This window comes from Leucoraja erinacea, chromosome 37 (assembly GCF_028641065.1).
Source record: "Leucoraja erinacea ecotype New England chromosome 37, Leri_hhj_1, whole genome shotgun sequence".
Classification (NCBI taxonomy): Eukaryota; Metazoa; Chordata; class Chondrichthyes; order Rajiformes; family Rajidae; genus Leucoraja; species Leucoraja erinaceus.
In genome coordinates, this window is record NC_073413.1 from 2281448 (window position 1) to 2303694 (window position 22247).

Genomic DNA, 22247 nt, shown 5'->3' on the forward strand with positions numbered 1-22247 from the left:
TTCTCTGTCTCTCAGGTAATGGCATGCTGTTACGTATTGTGCACCAAGATGTGCCGTATTTCCTTCACCAAGGATTATTCTTAGTTTTGATATATCAACTAGTTCTTTAAAATCAGGGGTTGCCAGACTGAGTTTGTCTATCCCAGGAAGGAAATTGATTTACCGACAGTCATAAAACACAAGATACGTGAAACATGAAATGAAAGTGACGAGTGGAAAGGATTGGGGATGTGTAAAGATTGGGGGGGGAGGGGGGGAGAGGGGAGTCAGTCTACCCCACGACAGAAGGGGGAGGAGTTGTACAGTTTGATAGCCACAGGGAAGAAGGATCTCCTGTGGCGTTCTGTGCTGCATCTTGGTGGAACCAGTCTGTTGCTGAAGGTGCTCCTCAGGTTGACCAGTGTGAGTTATGGAGGGGGTGAGCTGTATTGTCCAGGATGCCCCGCAGTTTGAGGAGCATCCTCCCCTCCAAGACCAACCTCCCGTGCATCCAACTCCACCCTCAGGATGGAGCCGGCCTTCCCGATGAGCTTATTGATCCCGTTGGCGTACATCAGCCGAATTCGTTACATTGCGATTTCTACCGGGAACTAGAGAACCACTTAAAAATTCCTTTAAAATCTAAAGTCTAAAGTAAGGTCTGAGGTCAGAGCCCATCGCATCGCCGGGTGTCCTGGAGAGGGAGTCCTGTTTGGTCATGGAGAGAGAGGCATATGGCACAAAAGCAGGCCCTTCGGCCCATCGAATCTCTGCCGGCCATCAACCACCCATTTGCACTAATCCGACTTTCATTTTATTTTGTTCTCCCCTCTTTCCCATCAACCCCCCCCCCAGACTCACACTAGGGGCAATTTACAGAGACCAATTCATCCTCCATCCTACACACTATTAGGAAGTGGGAGGAAACCAGAGCTCCCAGACGTAAAGCACACGGGGTCACCGGGAGAACATGCAGACTCCACAACGGCAGCAGGAGGTCAGGACTAATCCCTGGTCTCTGGAGGTACAAGACAGCGGCTCTGTTAATTGTAGCATGGCAGCATCTTTGTCTAATTGTGGATTGATTAGGTTTATAATCTGATCTCACCCGACGCCGGAGTTCCATCTTCCCGGCAATGTGGTGGCGCGCCGCTGCGACCCGACTCCGGTGGATGGTGACACCGGGAGCTCGCGGGTCCCCAGTGGGAGCCCACTTTGCGGGGCAACGGCGACTTCTCCCGCTCGAATTGCGGGGTTGAAAGTGGCCTGGAGCGGGGCCTTACATCGCCCGGCGCGGCTTAAACAGCCGCGGGACTTGCTAGCGCCCGCCGGGGGCTTTGACTTTGACTTCGGGAGAGGAATGGAGAACAGGGGAGAGACAAGACTTTGCCTTCCATCACAGTGAGGAGGAGATTCACTGTGATGGATGTTTGTGTAAATTGTGTTGGTGTGTGTCTTGGTTCTTTTCTTGTATGACTGCAGAAACCAAATTTTGTTTGAACTTCATGTGAGGTTCAAATGACAAATAAATGGTATTGTATTGTATTGTATAATGCCTATAACATCGGGTCACCGTTGTGGCGACTGGTTGTGGAGGCCTCAAATAGGCCCCGACCCCGGGTGAACTAGGAGGAGGAGGAGGAGGACTGGACTTTTTGGAAGGTACACAAAATTGCTGGAGAAACTCAGCGGGTGCAGCAGCATCTATGGAGCGAAAGAAATAGGCGACGTTTCGGGCCAAAACCCTTCTTCAGACTGACTGGGGGGGGGGGGGGGGGGGGGAGAAGGAAGGAAAAGGGGAGGAGGAGGGGCCCGAGGGCGGGGGGATGGGAGGGTGGGAGGAGACAGCTCGAGGGTTAAGGAAGGGGAGGAGACAGCAAGGGCTAGCAAAATTGGGAGAATTCAATGTTAATGCCATCCGGACGCAAGGTCCCCAGGCGGAATATGAGGTGCTGTTCCTCCAATTTCCGGTGTTGCTCACTCTGGCAACGGAGGAGACCCAGGACAGAGAGGTCGGATTGGGAATGGGAGGGGGAGTTGAAGTGCTGAGCCACCGGGAGGTCAGGTTGGTTATAGCGGACTGAGCGGAGGTGTTCGGCGAAACGATCGCCCAACCTACGCTTAGTCTCCCCGATGTAAATCAGCTGACACCTAGAGCAGAGGATGCAGTAGATGAGGTTGGAGGAGATACAGGTGAACCTCTGTCGCACCTGGAACGACTGCTTGGGACCTTGAATGGAGTCGAGGGGGGAGGTGAAGGGACAGGTTTTGCATTTCTTGACTTTTTGGTGCCTTCCCTCACAGTGGGAAGTGTTGATTCTGCTGTTGAGGGGGACGTTCATGTTGAATCCTATAGTGTATTGTGTCTTTTTTCTCTTTTTTATTTTATATGGATGTATGGTAATCTAATTTTTTTTCTCTGTAAAGCACTTTGGCTTCAACGTGATTTGATTTAAAAGCGCTATGTAAATAACAATTACTTACTTGCTTACTTACTCTGGTGCAGGTGAGAGACATTGGAGACTGGGAAATAGTTGAGGCTGCTGGAGCCTAGCCTGTGTGGGTGTATTTGGATGTGTGTGTGTGTGTCTGTGTTCAATGACTTACTTTTATTCCTTTGTGTTAAAGCTTTGAAGTTGAAACGTCTCCTTGAAATATGTACACTCGCATTTTCAGCTCTGCCAATTTAACCCCTGAGAACGATATTTTACTGCTGAATCTAATGAAACCACATGCGTGCTTCATGAGTTCTGAAGAGATGCATGACGTTGGGTGACGTAACTGCATTAGACTGAGATAGATGGCGGGACACTGATAGAAAGAGGGAGAGAGACAGTGAGGGGGAGAGAGAGCGGAGACAGACAGAGAGAGAGGGACAGGGAGAGAGACAGACGGAGATGGAGGAGAGAGAGAGAGAGAGAGAAAGAGAGATGGAGAGAGAGAGAGAGAGGAGAGAGAGAGAGAGAGAGAGAGAGAGGGAGAGAGAGAGAGAGAGGGAGAGAGACAGAGAGAGAGAGAGAGAGGGAGAAGAGAGAGAGGGAGAGAGAGAGAGAGAGAGGGAGAAAGAGAGAGAGAGAGAGAGGGAGAGAGAGAGAGAGAGAGAGAGAGAGAGAGAGAGGGAGAGAGAGAGAGAGAGAGAGAGAGAGAGAGAGAGAGAGAGAGGAGAGAGAGAGAGAGAGAGAGGGAGAGGGAGAGAGAGAGAGAGAGAGAGAGAGAGAGAGAGAGAGAGAGAGAGAGAGAGAGAGAGAGAGAGAGAGAGAGAGAGAGAGAGAGAGACACAGAGAGAGAGAGAGAGAGAGAGAGAGGAGAGAGAGAGAGAGAGAGAGAGAGAGAGAGAGAGAGAGGGAGAGAGAGGGAGAGACAGACAGACAGAAACAGACAGGCAGACAGAGACAGAGCCAAAGGGGAAAGAGAAAAAAGAGAGTGGGCAAGAGGTAGAGAGAGGAGTAGAGAGAAAGAGACATAGAGAGAGAGATTGAGACAGAGAGACAGAGAGGGAGAGGGGGAGAGAGAGAGGGTTATCAGTAACTATGTTTCCCTCAAGGTTAGTCTAGATGTGGCTCATTATTTTCACTCTTCCACTGATGTTCTGGTTCCTATGGGTGGGTAAAATGGATGAGAGTTTCAAAAGAAGTAAAACTTCAATGGTGGAAATCTACAACATTTCCACAGCATGAACCCTCCAGCATTGGCTTGTGTGCGCTCTGTGCAGAGGGAATTATGTTTGACGTAAAAGACAGTCGTGACGTCTATCTTGATTGAAGCATTTTTTGATGCAACAGTTTGGATGAGGATGGACACAAAATGCTGGAGTAACTCAGCGGGCCAGGCAGCATCTCTGGAGAGAAGCAATGGGTGAGGTCACGGGTTGAGACCCTTCCTCAGACCCTGAGAGAGGATATTGCAGAGCTCCCCCGTTGGAGAGGAGGAGATGGTTTTCAAAGTAGACATACCTTGAAGAGATTTCGCAGTGGAGCAGATAAGAGGCTGCTTTGCGGGGCACCAGCAGCAGCGACTTCTCCCGCCCGAATTGCGGGGTTGAGAGTGACCTGGAGGGGGGCCCTACAATGCCCGGCGCGGCCTTAATTTGCTGCGGACTAGCTAGCGCCCGCCAGGGGCTTTGACCTCGACTGCGGGAGGGAAATGGAATGCAGGGGAGAGACAAGAACTTTGCCTTCCATCACAGTGAGGAGGAGAGCCACTGTGATGGATGTTTATGTGAATAGTGTTGGTGTGTGTGTTTTGGTTCTTTTATTGTATGACTGCAGAAACGACATTTCGTTTGAACTTCATGTGAGGTTCAAATGACAAATAAAGGTATTGTATACATTGTATATTTTATACATTGTATATATTGTATTGTGTACAACAACGTACCTCGGTGACTGCCAATCACCACCCCCCCCCCCCCCCCCCCCCCCCCCCTCCCCGGACACTTATTGTTTTTTTATTCAAATCGTTTGCTATGTCGCTCTTCAAGGGAGATGCTAAATGCATTTCGTTGTCTCTGTACTGTACACTGACAATGACAATTAAAATTGAATCTGAATCTGAATCTGAATCTGTATTGTATTGTATTGTATTGTAAGATATGCAGGAGGAAACCTTCCTAAAGATGCTGGTTTAACACCGAAGATAGACACAAAATGCTGGAGTAACTCAGCGGGACGAGCACCATTAGAATGAGGTTTAAGTTTAGGTTTATTATTGTTAGGATTTAAATTAGGTTTAAATGGTTGTTAGGCATTATGTTAGGTTTGTTGTTATAGTCAGGCTTACTGTGGCAAGCCAAAGGCTTGGTTTTACATGCTAATCATACAAACAGATCAGATAACACTCTCAATACAATCAAGTCAAACTCAAATGCAGTAGTTTAAGAAATTGAAAAAAATGAACAACAAACAGCTGGAGGAACTCAATATGTCAGGCAGCATCCGTGAAGAAAGATGGACAGACCGCCTTTTGGGTCAGGACCCTTTAGCACAAGTCTGAATGAATGTTCCGACTCAAAACATTGTCTGTCCATCTGCCTGTACAGAAGGTTGATTATTAATGCATTTCGTTGTCTCTGTACTGTACACTGACAATGACAATTAAAATTGAATCTGAATCTGAATCTGAATTTTGAAGGCGAGCACCACTAGACTCCGGAACAGTTTCTTCCTCTCTGCTCTAAACGGTCCATCCATAAGCTGGGGCACTGTCCGATTCACCTCTACCCCATTGAGGACATTGCACTTTGCCTAAGGAACTGATGCACTACCATCAAATGTGTAGGAAGGAACTGCAGATACTGGTTTATACCAAAGATAGACACAAAGTGCTGGAGTAACTCAGCGGGTCAGGCAGCATCTCTGGGGAAAAGGGATGGGAGAAAAGAAACTTTTCCTCAATTACGACCTTATAACGGCGAAAAAACTGATACTCAAATTTTGGGAACAGACACCAGTCCCCACAGTGAAGATGTGGATTACGGATATGTCCTAGACACAACATTTAGAAAACATTAGGCTTGTCTTGGCGAGAAAAGCAGATCAATTTCTCAAGACATGGTTGCATTTTACTGAATTTCTGCAACAACAGAATGGTTAAACACAAATTTGAACCCGATGCCAGGGGGGGGGGGGGGGGGGGGGGGAATATATCTCTATTTTCTCTTTTCTTATTTCTTTTCTTTTCTCTTGCACTTAGCTTAGGGGTCTTTATCTTGCTTTCTCTCATTTCTCTTTCTTCATTCTCTTATTTTTTCTCTCTTTTTTAACCTTTTTTTTCCTCTCTCTTTTGATTTAGGTTACAAGGTTAAAAATGAAGCTGTACAAGAATTGTATAACTGTTATGTCGATCGCCTTATCCCTGTATAATTGCTTCTAATAACATAAATTCAAAAAAAAAAAAAGAAAAAGAAAAGGGATGGGTGACGTTTCGGGTCGAGACCCTTCTTTAGACTGAAAGTAGAAGGGGGAAGGGGAACTGGAGGTAGGGAAAAGCCAGAACAAATCAGGTCTGGGCAACAGATGACCAAAGTCAATTCTCCCAATTTTGCTAGCCCTTGCTGTCTCCTCCCCTTCCTTAACCCTCTATCTGTCTCCTCCCACCCTCCTATCCGTCCGCCCTCGGGCTCCTCCTCCTCCCCTTTTCCTTCCTTCTCCCCCCCCCCCCCCCCACCCCCCCCCATCAGTCTGAAGAAGGGTTTCGGCCCGAAACGTCGCCTATTTCCTTCGCTCCATAGATGCTGCTGCACCCGCTGAGTTTCTCCAGCAATTGTGTGTACCTTCGATCTTCCAGCATCTGCAGTTCCTTCTTGAACACAGATGACCAAAGCCCATTGTTGGATGGGGAAGAGGTGATAATTAAAGGTTTCAAGGATGTGAACAGTGCAACTGGTAGGATGACTAAGGTGCGGATGACTAAGGTAAGGGGTGGGAATTATAATGTAGAGAACTATACCCTGCACTATGAATCATCTTTACTCTATCAATAGTACTTGAATTTGAACTGATTATTTCTTGGTCTGGTATATCTGATCTGTTTGGATAACATGCAAAACAAATCTTTTGACCGTTCTCGGTTAACGTGATGATAATAAACCTAAATCTGACCCGTTAAGTTCTTCCAGCAATTTGTTTTTTCCTAACAATTCCAGCATCTGCAGCCTCTTGTGTATCCATTAAGATACTGAGGGTTTGTTTTGCAAAGATCAGTTTCAAGTTTCAAAGATCAGGGCAGCACGGTGGCGCAGCGGTAGAGTTGCTGCCTCACAGCGCCAGAGACCCGGGTTCAACCTGAGTGCTGTCTGTACGGAGTTTGTACGTTCTCCCTGTGACATAGAAACATAGACATAGAAACATAGAAAATAGGTGCACGAGTAGGCCATTCGGCCCTTTGAGCCTGCACCGCCATTCAATATGATCATGGCTGATCATCCAACTCAGTATCCTGTACCTGCCTTCTCTCCATACCCCCTGATCCCTTTAGCCACAAGGGCCACATCTAACTCCCTCCTAAATATAGCCAATGAACTGTGGCCTCAACTACCTTCTGTGGCAGAGAGTTCCACAAATTCACAGCGTTCCACAGATAACCTGCGTGGGTTTTCTCCGGGTGCTCCGGTTTCCTCCAACACTCCACAGATATGCAAGTTTGTAGGTTAACTGGCTTGGAATGAATGTAAATTGTCCGTAGTGTGTAGGATAGTGTTAATGTGTGGGGGTCGCTGGTCAGCAGGGACTCTGTGAGCCGATAAGTTTGTGTGGTGTATGTAACTAAACAAAACTAAACTAAACCAACTTTTTCACTTACATTTTTATTGATTTTTCACAGCGATATATACGAAACAGTGCAACACCATCACCATAAATAGAACAAAATAAGAAAAACAATTAAAAAGAATAAAAAAAAGATAGATAGAGAAAAAAAAGAAGTAAATAAATAAAAAATTGGAATAAGACCGTGTGGTTCACTTAGAGTCAGAGAGTCAGAGTCAATTTAATTGTCATTTGGACCCCTGGAGGTCCAAACGAAATGCCGTTTCTGCAGCCATACATTACACACAAATAGACCCCAGACACAACATAATTACATTTTACATAAACATCCATCACATAGCTGTGATGGAAGGCCAAATAAACTTATCTCTCCACTGCACTCTCCCCCCCCCGATGTCAAAGTCATAGCCCCCGTTTGGCGATGGCGATTGTTCCGCGGCCATTAAAGCCACGCCGGGTTGTGCGAGGTCGCACACCGGGTCTTGGTGTTGGAGCCCCCGGTGTGCGCTCGCAGAGTCCGCGGCCATTCCAGCCGCGCGGGGCAGTGATGTAGGCCCCGCTCCAGGAGCTCTTCAACCCCGCAACTCGGGCGGGAGAATTCGCCGTTGCAGGAGCCCCGAAAAGCGGTCTCCTTCCAGGGAGCCGCGGGCTCCCGGTGCCGCCGTCCACAGACCTGTCGTTGGAGCCTCCGACTCTCCGGTAGCAGCAGCAGCAGCAGCAGCAGCGCTCCTCCACCGCTCCACCCGCTCCGGACTCGGCCAGCTCCGCGACAGCAACGGTGAGTCGGCACCAGAGTCCCCGGCTTCTTCCCGTTGGAGGCCGCTCCTCGTTGCGGCCTCAACGACACCTGAGACCCGACGAGAAAAGGTCGGATTCTCCAGTGCAGGGAGAGATTCAAAAAGTTTCCCCCCCCCTCCCACCCCACCCCCCATCCCCCCACACACACACCCCAACATAAAATAACAAAAACTACATAAAAACACAGACAAAAAATAATAAAAACGCGGACAGGCTGCAGAGGCCGCTGCTGGCCAGAGCCGCGCCGCCTACCGGTTAAACGTTACATTGCATCGTTGCAAACGTTACATCAACCGCCTAAACGTTACATTGATTAGTTATCTGGAGATATCTCAATATTCACACATACATACCATCTAGTTCTATATAACACAATCTTTGCAGTGAAGAAAGCGAATGGTATGTTAGCATTCATAGCAAAAGGATTTGAGTATAGGAGCAGGGAGGTTCTACTGCAGTTGTACAGGGCCTTGGTGAGACCACACCTGGAGTATTGCGTACAGTTTTGGTCTCCTAATCTGAGGAAAGACATTCTTGCCACAGAGGGAGTACAGAGAAGGTTCGCCAGACTGATTCCTGGGATGTCAGGACTTTCATATGAAGAAAGACTGGATAGACTCGGCTTGTACTCGCTAGAATTTAGAAGATTGAGGTTTTATAGAAACTTACAAAATTCTTAAGGGGTTGGACAGGCTTGATGCAGGAAGATTGTTCCCGATGTTGGTGAAGTCCAGAACAAGGGGTCACAGTTTAAGGATAAGTGGGAAATCTTTTAGTACTGAGATGAGAAAACATTTTTCACACAGAGAGTGGTGAATCTCTGGAATTCTCTGCCACAGAAGGTAGTTGAGGCCAGTTCATTGGCTATATTTAAGAGGGAGTTAGATGTGGCCCTTGTGGCTAAAGGGATCAGGGTGTATGGAGAGAAGGCAGGTACAGGATACTGAGTTGGATGATCAGCCATGATCATATGTGAATGGCGGTGCAGGCTCAAAGGGCCGAATGGCCTACTCCTGCACCTATTTTCTATGTTTCTATGTTTTCCCATAACTAGCTCGACATTTATCTAGTTGGTGTCATGGCTCAAATAGACAGTCCAATAAACCACCAGTTCTCGTCTGGAACTGGTCTACAAGCTAATGAGTTCTTTCATATTTTTAAAAAAATGCTTTGTTTTGATGAAGTTCAGTTATGAAATGTCTCCAGATAACTAATCAATGTAACGTTTTTTTTTAATTTGGTAAGTGAACCACACAGTCACACAAACTAAAACCAGCAGTTCTGGTCTAGAACGCCTCTACAAGCAAATGAGTTTTGATTAGTGACGGTGTTCTGAAATGTCTTTGTACCGCAGAATTCAAATCAAAATGAGGAGAGCATTTACCACAGCACGGTTTAGTTTAGTCACTGAGCTTTTGTCTAATGATGTTGTAGATAGTATTGTGTGCAAGGGTCTGTGGTGAGCAACATGTGGAAACCCTGAGCCTTGCACGTAATACTGTCTACAGCACCATTAGACAAAAGCTCAGCTACAAATCACACCGTGCTGTGGTAAATATTCCCCTCATTTTGATTTGAATTCTGCGTGACAAAGACATTTCAGAACAGCGTCACTAATCAAAACTCATTTGTTTGTAGAGACGTTCTAGACCAGAACTGCTGGTTTTAGTTTAGGCTTCATTTAGTTTATGGGCCTGTTCCACTTAAAGTCCTGTCCCACTGTACGAGTTCATTCAAGAGCTCTCCGGAGTTTGCCCTGATTCGAACTCGGAGATTTACGGTAATGGCCACTCGTAGGTGCTCGGGGCTCTCGTGGACATTTTTCAACGTGTCGAAAAATCTTCACAAGTCTTCCCGATGTTACCGCGTTTCCCAAGTACCTGCCGTTAACGTTACGAACCGCTAAGAGACGTCCCCGAGCTCCGACGTACCCGCTACGTACATTCTCCGTGCTTACTAGTCTAGGTCTAGTCAGAGGCTCAGAGGGGATAGAGCCTTCTCTGTTGCTGCTCCGGCACTCTGGAACACCCTGCCGTTGCACATCAGACAGGCCCCCTCACTGTCCATCTTCAAATCCAGTGTTAAAACACATTTGTACTCCCTGGCTTTTGACCATGCCTGAGGCTTTGCTTCTGTTTGTGGTGTTTTTGATGTTTCTTTATTTTACATGTCTTTTCCTACTATTTCTTTTGATTGTTATTTTTGGTGTGTATTAACTTTTTTTGTCAATGATTAGTGATGTACAGCACTTTGTTGCAGCTATGTTTGTTTTTAAAGTGCTCTATAAATAAAATTATTATTATTATTATTATTATTATACCACGAGTGTGATTTTTTTTAAAAACTCGGGAGAGCTCTTGAATGAATTCGTACCGTGGGACAGGGCTTTTAGGCAAGTTTTTCAGCAACTGCCGGCGAATGTCATAGTCATAGCAGGTCCCCGAAAAACCGGTGACTGGGACCCCCTCCGACAATGTCTATAACAATGTCTACAACAACCTACCTTCTACGCGACGTCAAGCTACCGACAACTGACGTCCCATTAGGACGTCCACCTACGACCACACCTACGCCAACCTACGTCCACCCGCGACAAGCTACGTCAAGGTAAGACAATCCATCAGCACCAGAGACCCGGGTTCTATCCCGACCTTGGCTGCGGTCTGTGTGGAGTTTGCACGCTCTCCCTGTGACCGTGTGGGTTTCCTCCGGATGCTCCAGTTTCCTCCCACATCCCAAAGGCGTGCGTGTTTGTATGTTCATTGGCCCTCTGTAAATTGCCCCCAGTGTGTCAGGGAGTGGATGAGAAAGTGGGGATAGTGGGGATATTTAATTCCTTCCTATCATTATCCAGTGTTAAAAGCGTGGACGGGTGACAGTGGAGAGTAGGTGGTCTTGTCAGAGATATAAGTAGATCTGTAGGATTGGCGGGATTGCTGTGGCTGCCACAGTGAACTCACTCGGTGGCCAAATGAATGCTCTTAATGTCGTTAGGAAATATGGGGGGGGGGGGGGGGAGAAAAAAAATCAGAAATAATATTCAAGAGAGAACATTTAAATATGCAGCACAGCCGCTGCCTCTCAGTGTCAGATACCCAGGTTCGATCCTGACCTTGGGTGCTGTCTGTGCAGAGCGTGTATGTTCTCTCTGTGACCGTATGGGTTTTCTCCGGGTGCTCTGGTTTCCTCCCACATCCCAAAGCCATGAGGGTTTGTTGGTTAATTGGCCATCTGTAAATTGCCCCTAATGCATAGAGAGGTGATAAGAATTTGGGATAACATAGAACTACTATCTACCTCATTGGTGGCCTTTGGACTATCCTCGGTCAGACTTTTCTGGCTTTACCTTGCACTGAACGTTATTCCCTTATCATGTATCTATACATTGTGAATGGCTCGAATGGGATCATGCATTGTCTTTCCGATGACTGGATACCATGAAACGAAAGCTTTTCACGGTACCTCGGTACACGTGACAATAAACAAAGTGTTTAAGAAGGAACTGCAGATGCTGGAGAATCGAAGGTACACAAAAAAGCTGGAGAAACTCAGCGGGTGCAGCAGCATCTATGGAGCGAAGGAAATAGGCAACGTTTTGGGCCGAAACCCTTCTTCAGACTGATCGGGGGCGGGGGTGGGCGGGGACAAGAAAGGAAAAAGGAGGAGGAGCCCGAAGGCTGGGGGATGGGAGGAGACCTGGGGGCATGAACATCGAATTCTCCCAATTTTGTTAGTCCTTGGTGTCTCCTCCCCTTCCTCAGTCCCCCTGCTGTCTCTCCTCCCATCCCCCAGCCTTCGGGCTCCTCCTTCTTTTTCCTTTCTTGTCCCCGCCCACCCCCGCCCCGCCCCGATCAGTCTGAAGAAGGGTTTCGGCCCGAAACATTGCCTATTTCCTTTGCTCCATAGATGCTGCTGCACCCGCTGAGTTTCTCCAGCTTTTTTTTGTGTACCTACTGACAATAAACAAAACTAGCTAAGTTAGTGTGAACAGGTGATCAATGGTCAGCATGGACTCAGTGGGGCGAAGTGCCTGTTTTCATGCTGCATCTCTAAACAAAACCTAACCTGTCTCTCCAGGTGGCCAAACCCGCAGCGGGGACAGGCTTAAATAAACCAACACCGACGTGCTCAGGTGGTGGTATTTACAAGTGGTTCGACCTCGCTCTGTGGTCAGGTTTAACCTGCCAAGGAGCTGTGAGAAAACACAAGACTGAAGGTCTGAAGAAGGGTCTCAACCCGAAACATTATCCATTCCATCTCTCCAGAGATGCTGCCTGTCCCGCTGAGTTACTCCAGCATTTTGTGTCTACCTTGGGTTTAAACCAGTTCCTTTATACACAAGCCTCTACAATAGGCTTTGAGAGAAGATTAAGGATATTACCCTGGTTCCAAATTTGGATTCAGGCCCAGGACTTTTGAATGTTATTTTTTTAATATTTCGGAATATACAATCTGAAGAAGGGTTTTGGCCCGAAACTTTGCCTGTTTGGGTGCATGATTGGTAATATTTTAGTGAACCATATTATGTATGCAGATGATCTTGTGGTCTTTAGTCCATCTAGCGCTGGTCTCCAGCAGCTCCTTACTATATGTTCTGTGTATGGTGTGGAACATGATATTAAATATAATGCTAGTAAGAGTGCTGTTATGATCTGTAGAACCAAAGAGGATAAATTTCTGATTTTAAATTGTCTGACAATAATCTTAGTGTCTGTAATAAGGTAAAATATCCAGGGCACATTATTACAGAACAAATGACAGATGATGAGGATATTTATAGGCAACGACGCATGCTGTATGTACAGGCGAATATTCTCTTGCGTAAATTTGGTGCGTGTGCAGATGTGGTGAAGATGTCGCTACTTAGAGCATACTGCACACCACTCTACACTGTGCACCTGTGGTCCAACTATGGAAAGACAAGTTTGCAAGACTAAAGGTGGCATATAACGATGCCATGAGAACACTGCTAAGGAAACCTAGATGGTGTAGTGCCAGTAATACGTTTGTGGCTGCAGGAGTCGGTATTTTAGAAGCTATCCTAAGAAATCACATGTTTAAATTCATTTGCAGGATAAATGACTCTAAAAATGTAATTATTGTGGCCTTGTCAAACATAAGGGTTGGCACTACACGATACGAATCCCAGCTGTGGAGACACTGGTATCGTTGTCTCGTTGTAGGACATTGATCATTCTTTTAATCTGGATTTTTAACTCATGTATTCAAAAATATGTAACTCATGTAACTCAAAAATATATAATTTATGATGCTTTTATAAGTGATATACTAAGATTTTATATCTATCTATATCCACATTTATTTATTTATTTATTTATTTTGACATCGGTTGGAAGCTGCATACCAAATCTCGTTGCACTGAAGTGCAATGACAATAAAATATATTATTATTATTATTATTATTATTATTATTAATATTATTATTATTATTATTATTATTATTATTATTATTAGTACTTTATGATATTTTTTTAATATGCAATGCATTTTTTTAATGTCATGTTGCCCCTTGACTGGACCTTGAGTCTGTAATAAAATGTATTATTGTTATTATTATTGCCTTCGCTCCATAGATGCTGCTGCACCCGCTGCGTTTCTCCAGCATTTTTGTGTATCTTCGATTTTCCAGCATCTGCAGTTCCTTCTAAAGTACAATCCACCTTCTTCAGACTGTCCAGGCAGCCAGTGGTTTCGAGATGGTGGTGCGGTCGCGTTTTGGCGCCGTGGTGCTTGGTGCGCGCGGGCCGCCGTGCCCTCCCCTCCTCCCTCCCCCAGCGCAGCGCGGCCATGGCGGACTCCTCGCTGGACGACATCATCCGGAGGCGCGGCCTGCGCCTCAAGGGCCGGTGAGGGCAGTTTGCGGGCCGGGCCCGGGGTCCTGGAGTGGGGAGCGGGGTCCCGAGGACGGGGACGGTGCCGGGGGGAGTGGGGGAGGCGCATCTCCCCCGGACTCGGGGCCTTGGAGACGGGCTGTGACTGGGCCCGGAGCCGGGGACTCGGGCCGGGAGAGACGGGTGTGGGGATCCCGGGGCGGCGGGGATCTGAGGGTCCAGGGGTCCCAGGCTCATCATTTTAGTCAAGATAGACAGAAAATGCTGGAGTAACTCAGCGGGACAGGCAGCATAGCATCTCTGTAGAGGAGGAAAGGGTGATGTAGATTAGCTGCACATCTTGGCTCTAAGCTTTGCTGCAGATATGGAATAAAGAGCTGTTCCACATTCATCATGTTAGTAATAAACTCCTAAAGCTTTGGATTTTTTTCATGGCACTCAGAACCTCACTATGAGACCCAAATTGTACTCAGTCTTTTTTTCAAGCCTTCCTTATGTTTGTTCTCTGACCCTGCGTTTAGAAAGTCCCAGATCCCAAAAGCCTGTTCATAACTTTCACAACCTGACCTGCTACTTTCAATGAAAACAGTTCCTCTGTTCCTCGAATTAGCAATTTAAAAAAAACTGCAGATGATGGACATCTGAAATTAATAACAGGAATTGGGCAGCATATGTGGAAAGACAGAGTCAATATTTTAGATTGAGCCCCTGTGTGTAATCTGGATCTCTGGATGTAGTACGCTGAAAAGTTGAGCATCACTCAGCACTTTGATTGTGGTGGATGTGCTAGTCAAGATGGAGTTTTTGGAGTTGCATCTTTGTATGTGTTGATGTTTTGGAGATCTCTGAACTGGCTGGTAGGGTATTCCAATCCCTTGCTGTCTTGAAGAAAAACAAGTTAGAAAGTGCTAATGAATTGCCGTGCGGAATGAAATAATTTCCAGGGTGGTAGCTTCTGGTTGACATGCCTATGGGTACTTGGTTTAACTGGATGTGGTCCTCCATCTTCAAATATATAGTGGTATTCTTGATCTTGTGGAATATTGTCAGTCTGATGAACTTGCAATGAGTAGTAGGTGGATGAAGTTTAAGGTCCTTTATCATTTGTACCCTATGAGTGATTTTCATCGTATGTCCCGAAACGGAACAATAAAATTACTTGTTGCATCTAACAACTTTTAATTTTTATCGCTAAAATGTAACACTACTTTTTTCTGAAGGATGGTCCTGACCAAAACGTCACCCATCCTTTTTCTCCAAAGATGCTGCCTGGCCCGCTGAGTTACTCCAGCACTTTGTGTCTATCATTGGTGTAAACCAGCATCTGCAGTTCTTTGTTTCTACGAAATGCTGATCTGTATCTCGTTGAAATCTCCAAATTTTAAATTGTGGTCCTAGTACTGACACTGGGGAATTCCACTATCCTCTTCCCTTCAATCTGGAAAAAAAAAACTCAGCCTTCTGCACCGAGACATCGAGCTGTTCAGTATGGAAAGAGGCCCATTCTTTGGGTCTGTGTTGACATTCAGGCAGCCGTTTACGCTAATCCAATTTTATTCTTCCCCCTTTTTGCATCAACTTCCCACCACATACATAGCCAGTGAACCAACCAGCCCACATGCCTGTTAGAAGTGGGAGGAAACTAGTACTGCTCAGTCTGCCAAGGACTATTGGATCTCCTAGTTGCTCACCATTTTTAACTCCCCTCCCCATTCCCACACTGACCTGTCACCTTCCCCTTCAACACGCTTTATAGTTCACAACCATGTTTTTCTTTTGGGCTTGCACCTGTTTCTATCCAACAATCTGCCCATCAGTGAATTCTATCTCCCAAGGTCATCTGTTGCCTGCTGTGATTTGTCCAGGACCCTCTTAACTCCTGCTGCCCCTCCCCACAAGGAATGTAAGGAATTTTCTCCAGTGATACCACCTGGCCCATTGAGTTACTCCAGTATTTTGTGTCTATCTTGGGAGTACTGTGAGTTCAGGATTGAACCGTGTTCTATGGAGCAGTCAGCTCTGTTCGCTGTGCAGTGCCACTATTCTGTTTCAATGAATTGTAGATCATCAGATCTTTGGGAATTACTGACTTTCACTTTCACTGTTATAATAATCGTGGAGTAAGACATGAAATCTAAGTAGCTCTGGAAAATTAATGGGGATATGTTGAGGATAGTCTGCATTATAGTAGAGGAGTTGCTGGAAGTCTTTTAAAATGTATGAAGGTTGATAAATCTCTGGGGATTGATCAAATATATCCAAGAACTGTGCAAAGCTAGAAAGGAGATTGTGGGAGCCCTGGGTGAGATAAGTCCATCATTAACCAGGGGTGAGGTACCAGTAGAGTGGAAAATAGCTAATGTGCATTTATTCAAGGAAGAATGCAAAGAAAAGATTGTAAACTAATGCGATTGATGAATTGGGAACACGTTTGTATTATGTGGGATGAATTGGTTGTACAGTGATGCAGTTCCAATCGGGAATGAGAGAGTCACTTTAAAGTTGCTGGGTGTTTTCCTTGGTGACGCTCTGCCAGGCCTGTATTGCAGTCATCTTTAGCTTCTGCTTGCTTTGGGGGGTAGTCCCCTTTAGTTTTCTCTTCAGCATATAAAAGGCATGCTCAATTGGGTTCAGATCGGGTGATTGATTTGGCCACTCAAGAATTTACCATTTTTTAGCTTTGAAAAACTCCTTTGTTGCTTTAGCAGTATGTTTGGGATCATAGTCTTGCTATAGAATGAACCGCCGGCCAATGAGTTTTGAGGCATTTGTTTGAACTTAAGCAGATAGCATATGTCTATACACTTCAGAATCCACAAAACCTTTTTCCAGAACTGTGGTTGCTCTTTTAAGTCCTACTTGGAAAATTGCAATCTGACCTTCCTATTTTTGCTGCTAACCAGTGGTTTGCATCTTGCAGTGTAGCCTCTGTAGTTCATGAAGTCTTCTGTGGACATTGGTCATTGACAAATGACTCCTGCAGAGTGTTTCTGATCTGTTGGACAGGTGTTTGGCGATTTTTCTTTATTATAGAGAGAATTCTTCTGTCATCAGTTGTGGAGGTCTTCCTTGGCCTGCCAGTTCCATTGCGATTAGTAAGCTCACCAGTGCTCTCTTTCTTCATAATGATGTTCCAAACACTTGATTTTGGTAAGCCTAAGGTTAGACTGATGTTTCTAGCAGTTTTATTATTGTTTCTCAGTCTCATAATGGCTTATTTGACTTTAATTGGCACAACTTTGGTCCTCCTGTTGATAAACAGCAATAAAAGTTTCCAAACGTGATGGAAAGACTGGAGGAAAGACTAGGTGTTGAGAGCTCTCTTATACCTGCATTAAGTAGGCATTGAAACACACCTGAGCAATTAAAAACACCTCTGAAGCCATGTGTCCCAAACATTATGGTGCCCGGAAATGGGGGGACTATGTATAAACACAGCTATAATTTCTACATGGTGAAACCAAAATGTATCAAAATACCCTTTAATAAAATCCGACAATGTGCACTTTAACCACATGTGATTTTTTTATATTACAAATCTCAAATTGTGGAGTACAGAGGCAAATAAATAAATGATGGGTCTTTCTCCCAAACATTATGGAGGGCACTGTATGTCCCTGAAGATTATCTTTAATAATTTGATGTTAGCTTGGTAAATCACGGCCTTTTTCACAGCATTCTGTCAGACATCCACTGGAAAGACACAAAATGCTGGAGTAACTTAGCGGGTCAGGCAGCGTCTCTGAAGAAGAGTCCCGACCTGAAACGTCACCTGTATTTCTTCCAGAGAGAAGTACCTAACCCACTGAGGTACCCAACATTTTGAGTCGATCTTTGGCATAAACCAGCATCTGCAATTCATTTATGTAGCCACGGGAGCTGTGACACCTCATCCCACCATCAGTAATGCAAGCAGTCCTTTCAGCTGAAGCAGTGATTCACTTCTGCCAATCTTGGATACGGCATTCAGCGTTCACAGTGTAGTGTCGACCTTGTAGAAGCCAAACGCAGATTAGATGTCTGCTCTGTGGACCACTTTCATTCAATCTGCCAGACTGACCCTGAGTTTCCAATTTCCATTATCTACCACATTTCCACTCTGACTTCTCTGTGTTAACATTTAAAGACCTTAAACTTAACAAAGCTTTAGAAGCATTATCAATTCCATTTTATTAAAATAAAATAAAAATTGAGGGAAAGGTGGCAACGAGGCATACAAACAGTAACATTAATATTAGACCGCTTACAACCCAGGGGTATGAATATTGATTTATCTATCTTCTTAATCCTTGCATTCGCTCTCTCTCCGTCCCTCCCCCACCCTAGTCCTCCAACTAGTTTCACTGTCCTGATTAATTTTACTGATTGTAGACCTCGCTCTCACCTTCCCCATGGCCAACAATCTTGGTTCTTGGTTTCTTGGTCCTCCAAAATATTCCAAGTGGAATTTAAACTGGAGGTGGTGGAGGGAGAAAGGCCTATTGGGAAGAAAGAGCTACTTTAAATTTAGTTGCATCTGGTTGGGTAACTATAGTTGGGTGGAGATTATTCCATGCTTTAATTGTGCGGGGGAAGAACGAATTGCTGTACAACACATCTCTCTTTGTAGCTGGGATCACAAATTGGATCGAATGCCCTAGTCTGCTCCTAATTGGTTTGGGTTTGGTGTAGGTCTTGTAGTCTATGTCGAGCTGACCATTTAACATTTTGTAAAAACAGGTCAAACGGTGATCTTCACGTCTCTCTGTCTTGGAGAGGGTTCCACCCCAGAGAATTCAGAAGTTTGGTGACACTCGCTTCTCTCTCATAGGTGTTAGTTACAATGAACCATTTCTACATTTCCTTGATCAACGTCTGCTTTGATCTGTCATTTTCACACCTTGCCCTTTCATATCTCCCTCTCCCCTGAAGGGTCTTGACCTGAAGCGTCACCCATCTCTTCTCTCCAGAGATGCTGCCTGTCCCGCTGAGTTACTCTAGCATCTTGCGTCTATCTTCGGTGTAAACCAGCATCTGCAGTTCCTTCCTACACTGTTCGTGAAGCCAGTGATTTGTTTACCCTGGGTGTGGGATAAATGGGCGTGCACTTGGGTGGCGCACAAGGGTGTTACAAGTAGGGGGTGGTGATACCTAAATGATACTGTTAATTATAAGCTACCCAAGTGGATTATGAGGTGTTCCTGTAGTTGACCTGTGCACAGGGGGAAAAGATAAGTTGTTAGACCCTCACTTGTTGAAGATGGGGCCTAATGGTTCAGTGAAACCGGAACTGGACATTAGAGAGCAGGCAGACACCAGGAACTGCAGGTGTTGCTTTACAAAAGAAGACACAGAGTGCTAGAGTAGCTCAGTAAGTCAGGCAGACCTGACACGCTCAGCTACTCCAGCACTCCGTGTCTTCAGCAGAGAGCAGGTTGTTGATGAGTAGGTGCTTGGAAGGCTTAGGGAGTTTGGCATGTCCCCAATCCTCACCAACTTCTACAAATATGCCATGGAAATTATTTTCTCAATTTACATCACAGTATGGTTTGGGAGCAGCTCCATCCAAAAAAAATGCAGTGAGTTGTGGATGTAGCCCAGACTATCATGCAAACCAACTTTCCTTCCTTTGACTCCATCTACACTTCATGCTTCCTTGGCAAAGCCAGCAGCATAATCAAGGCCCAGTCTCACCTCGATCACTCCCTCTTCTCCCCATTCCCATCAGGCTAGAGGTACAGACATTTGAAAACACATCCCTGCAAATTCAGGGATAGTTTCCTCTCAGCTGTTATCAGGCAACTGACTGTCCTCCCACCAACTAGAGAGCAGTCCTGGCCTCCCACCTACCCTCATTGGAGATCTTTGAACTATATATAATTGGACTTTATTATGCACTAAACGTTATAGCCTTTATCCTGTACCTGCACTGTGGACAGCTTGATTGTAATCATGTACAGTCTTTTCACTGACTGGATAGGATGCATACAAAAGCTTTTCACTGTACCTCGCGACATGTCAATAATAAACTAAACTAAACTTGATAGTATGGTTTACAGTGACTGTGTTTATAGAAACATAGAAAGTAGGCACAGGGGGTGGTGAATCTCTGGAACTCTCTGCCGCAGAGGGTAGTCGAGGCCAGTTCATTGGCTATATTTAAGAGGGAGTTAGATGTGGCCCTTGTGGCTAAGGGGATCAGAGGGTATGGAGAGAAGGCAGGTACGGGATACTGAGTTGGATGATCAGCCATGATCATATTGAATGGCGGTGCAGGCTCGAAGGGCCGAATGGCCTACTCCTGCACCTAATTTCTATGTTTCTAGGAGGAGGCCATTCGGCCCTTCGAGCCAGCACCGTCATTCATTGAGATCATGGGTGATCGTTTCCAATCAATAACCCGTGCCTGCCTTCTCCCCATATCCCTTGATTCCACTAGCCCCTAGATAGAGCTCTATTTAACTCTCTGTTAAATCCATCCAGTGATTTGGCCTCCACTGTCCTCTGTAGCAGGGAATTCCACAAATTCACAACTCTCTGGGTGAAAAAGGTTTTTCTCACCTCAGTCTTAAATGGCCTCCCCTTGATTCTAAGACTGTGGCCCCTGGTTCTGGACTCGCCCAACATTGGGAACATTTTTCCTGCATCTAGTTTGTCCAGTCCTTTTATAATTTTATCTGTTCCGGTAAGATCCCCCAATAAGATTTCTAGCATTTTATTTTTTATTACAGATTCCCAGCCACTGCAGTATTGTGCATTTAGCTTTGTTCAACTTGTGTTTGACTCTGAATGCTTCATTTGTACTTCTTGCATTGTTGCAGACCGGTGCCAAGTGCCAGGCCCGTTGCCGGCGGCATTAAGTCACGGATTGGGGATCAGTTTGCGAACGTGAACACGAGCAGGCCAGTCAGCGGCTTTCAAAGGACTTTTGATGCGCGACAGAAGATCGGCATCACGGACGCTCGGCACCGGCTCACCATGAGGGACGCCCGCGATCGCTTGGCACAGAAGGGCATGCGCTCGAAAATAACCGGGGGCTCCTCGAAGGTCCTCGATGCACGCGAAATGATCAATTCAAGGAAAAGCCAGGATGGAAGCGAGAAAGGGCTGGCGATGAAAAGGGTTCTTGATGCTCGGGAGCGACTGAAAGCCAGGAGGAGCGCTCCAGCCATGACCACCGCTCCAACAACCGGGACTATCAACACGGGCGGCAGGATCACCAAAACTATCCAAGTACCTCAGGTGGAAACTTTTAACCTACAGCCTCAGTATATTTGACACGGAAATGTTCACCGCAAATGTTAACTGAATCGATATATGTTTATCTGCGGGGTACTGGTGGCATGCTGTTACTGGTGTTCCACTGGCTGGGTCACTTGTATTAGCGGAGCATCCTTGGTACAGGTCCACCACTGATCCAGCAACTCCTTTAATCCAACAAAATTACGAGAGGTTTCTTGAAATACCACCCCAAATCCCCCACCTCCCCCACCCCCGGAAATCCCGCCAAAAATGTGGTGCTTAGGCCGGGTGAGGCGGCTGCTCTCAACCTCATTGAATTTGCTCCTAGCGGCCGGGATTATGAAACTCCGACCCAGCCGCAGCAGGCCGATCCGTTCCCATAGCTGATTTACGAAATTGACTTTGTGGGCTGGTATCTCGATCCCACCCCCCGGCGGCCTAGGTGGACCGCTTCAGTACCGCTGGACTCCTCTCGGAGTCCGTGACCTCTGTTGGATCGGTGGTGGACCTGTATTAATGTAGTGTCCGTGGTATCAAATAAGCAGCATGCATGGCAGGCCTTTCCGCTCTGTTTTCTCCGGAATTAATTGTTCCAAACATTCCTCTGCAATTATATGTTATGATTCAAGGGAGCAAAGTTTTAAAATAACAAATATGATGTTTCACATGTAGGTTCAATACTGACATCGCGTGCGATCTGTGCGGTGTTTGAACGTTCTCCCTGTCTTTCTGCAGGTGCTCCAGTTTCCTCCCACATCCCAAATATGTGCGAGTTTGTAGATTAATTGGTCCTCTATAAATTGCCTCTTCTTCTTCTTCTTGCGTATGGCGTGCACAGCCTAAAGTTCTAGAACAACTTGTTCTATTTGATCACACCAGGTTGATTGCATTCGTCGAAACAGGGACGGACCACGTGAAGGTTGCAATCTCCCACCCCTAAATTGCCCCTAGTGTGTAGTGTGTGGAGGAGCAAGTGGGATAGCACCGAACAAGTGTGAATGGGTGCATCGATGGTCGACATGGACTCAGTGGGCTAAAGAGCCTGTTTACATGCTGTATCTCTCTCTCACTCAATCAATTAATCAACTAGTGTGAGTGGGTGATAGATGGTTAGTGAAGGCCGAGTGGCCTG

The 22247-nt window shown here is 46.0% G+C and overlaps 1 protein-coding gene across 1 annotated transcript in view; it reads left to right on the forward strand.

Moving 5' to 3' along the window:
• The first annotated feature begins 13799 nt into the window (after positions 1-13799).
• The window catches only part of poldip3 (polymerase (DNA-directed), delta interacting protein 3), a 33310-nt gene continuing 24862 nt past the window's right edge, over positions 13800-22247 (forward strand). The window contains exons 1-2 of the mRNA XM_055663042.1: positions 13800-13909; positions 20695-21115. Of these exons, the coding sequence (XP_055519017.1) occupies positions 13851-13909; positions 20695-21115 (480 nt within the window). The 5' untranslated portion in view covers positions 13800-13850. The remainder of the gene's footprint in view (positions 13910-20694; positions 21116-22247) is intronic.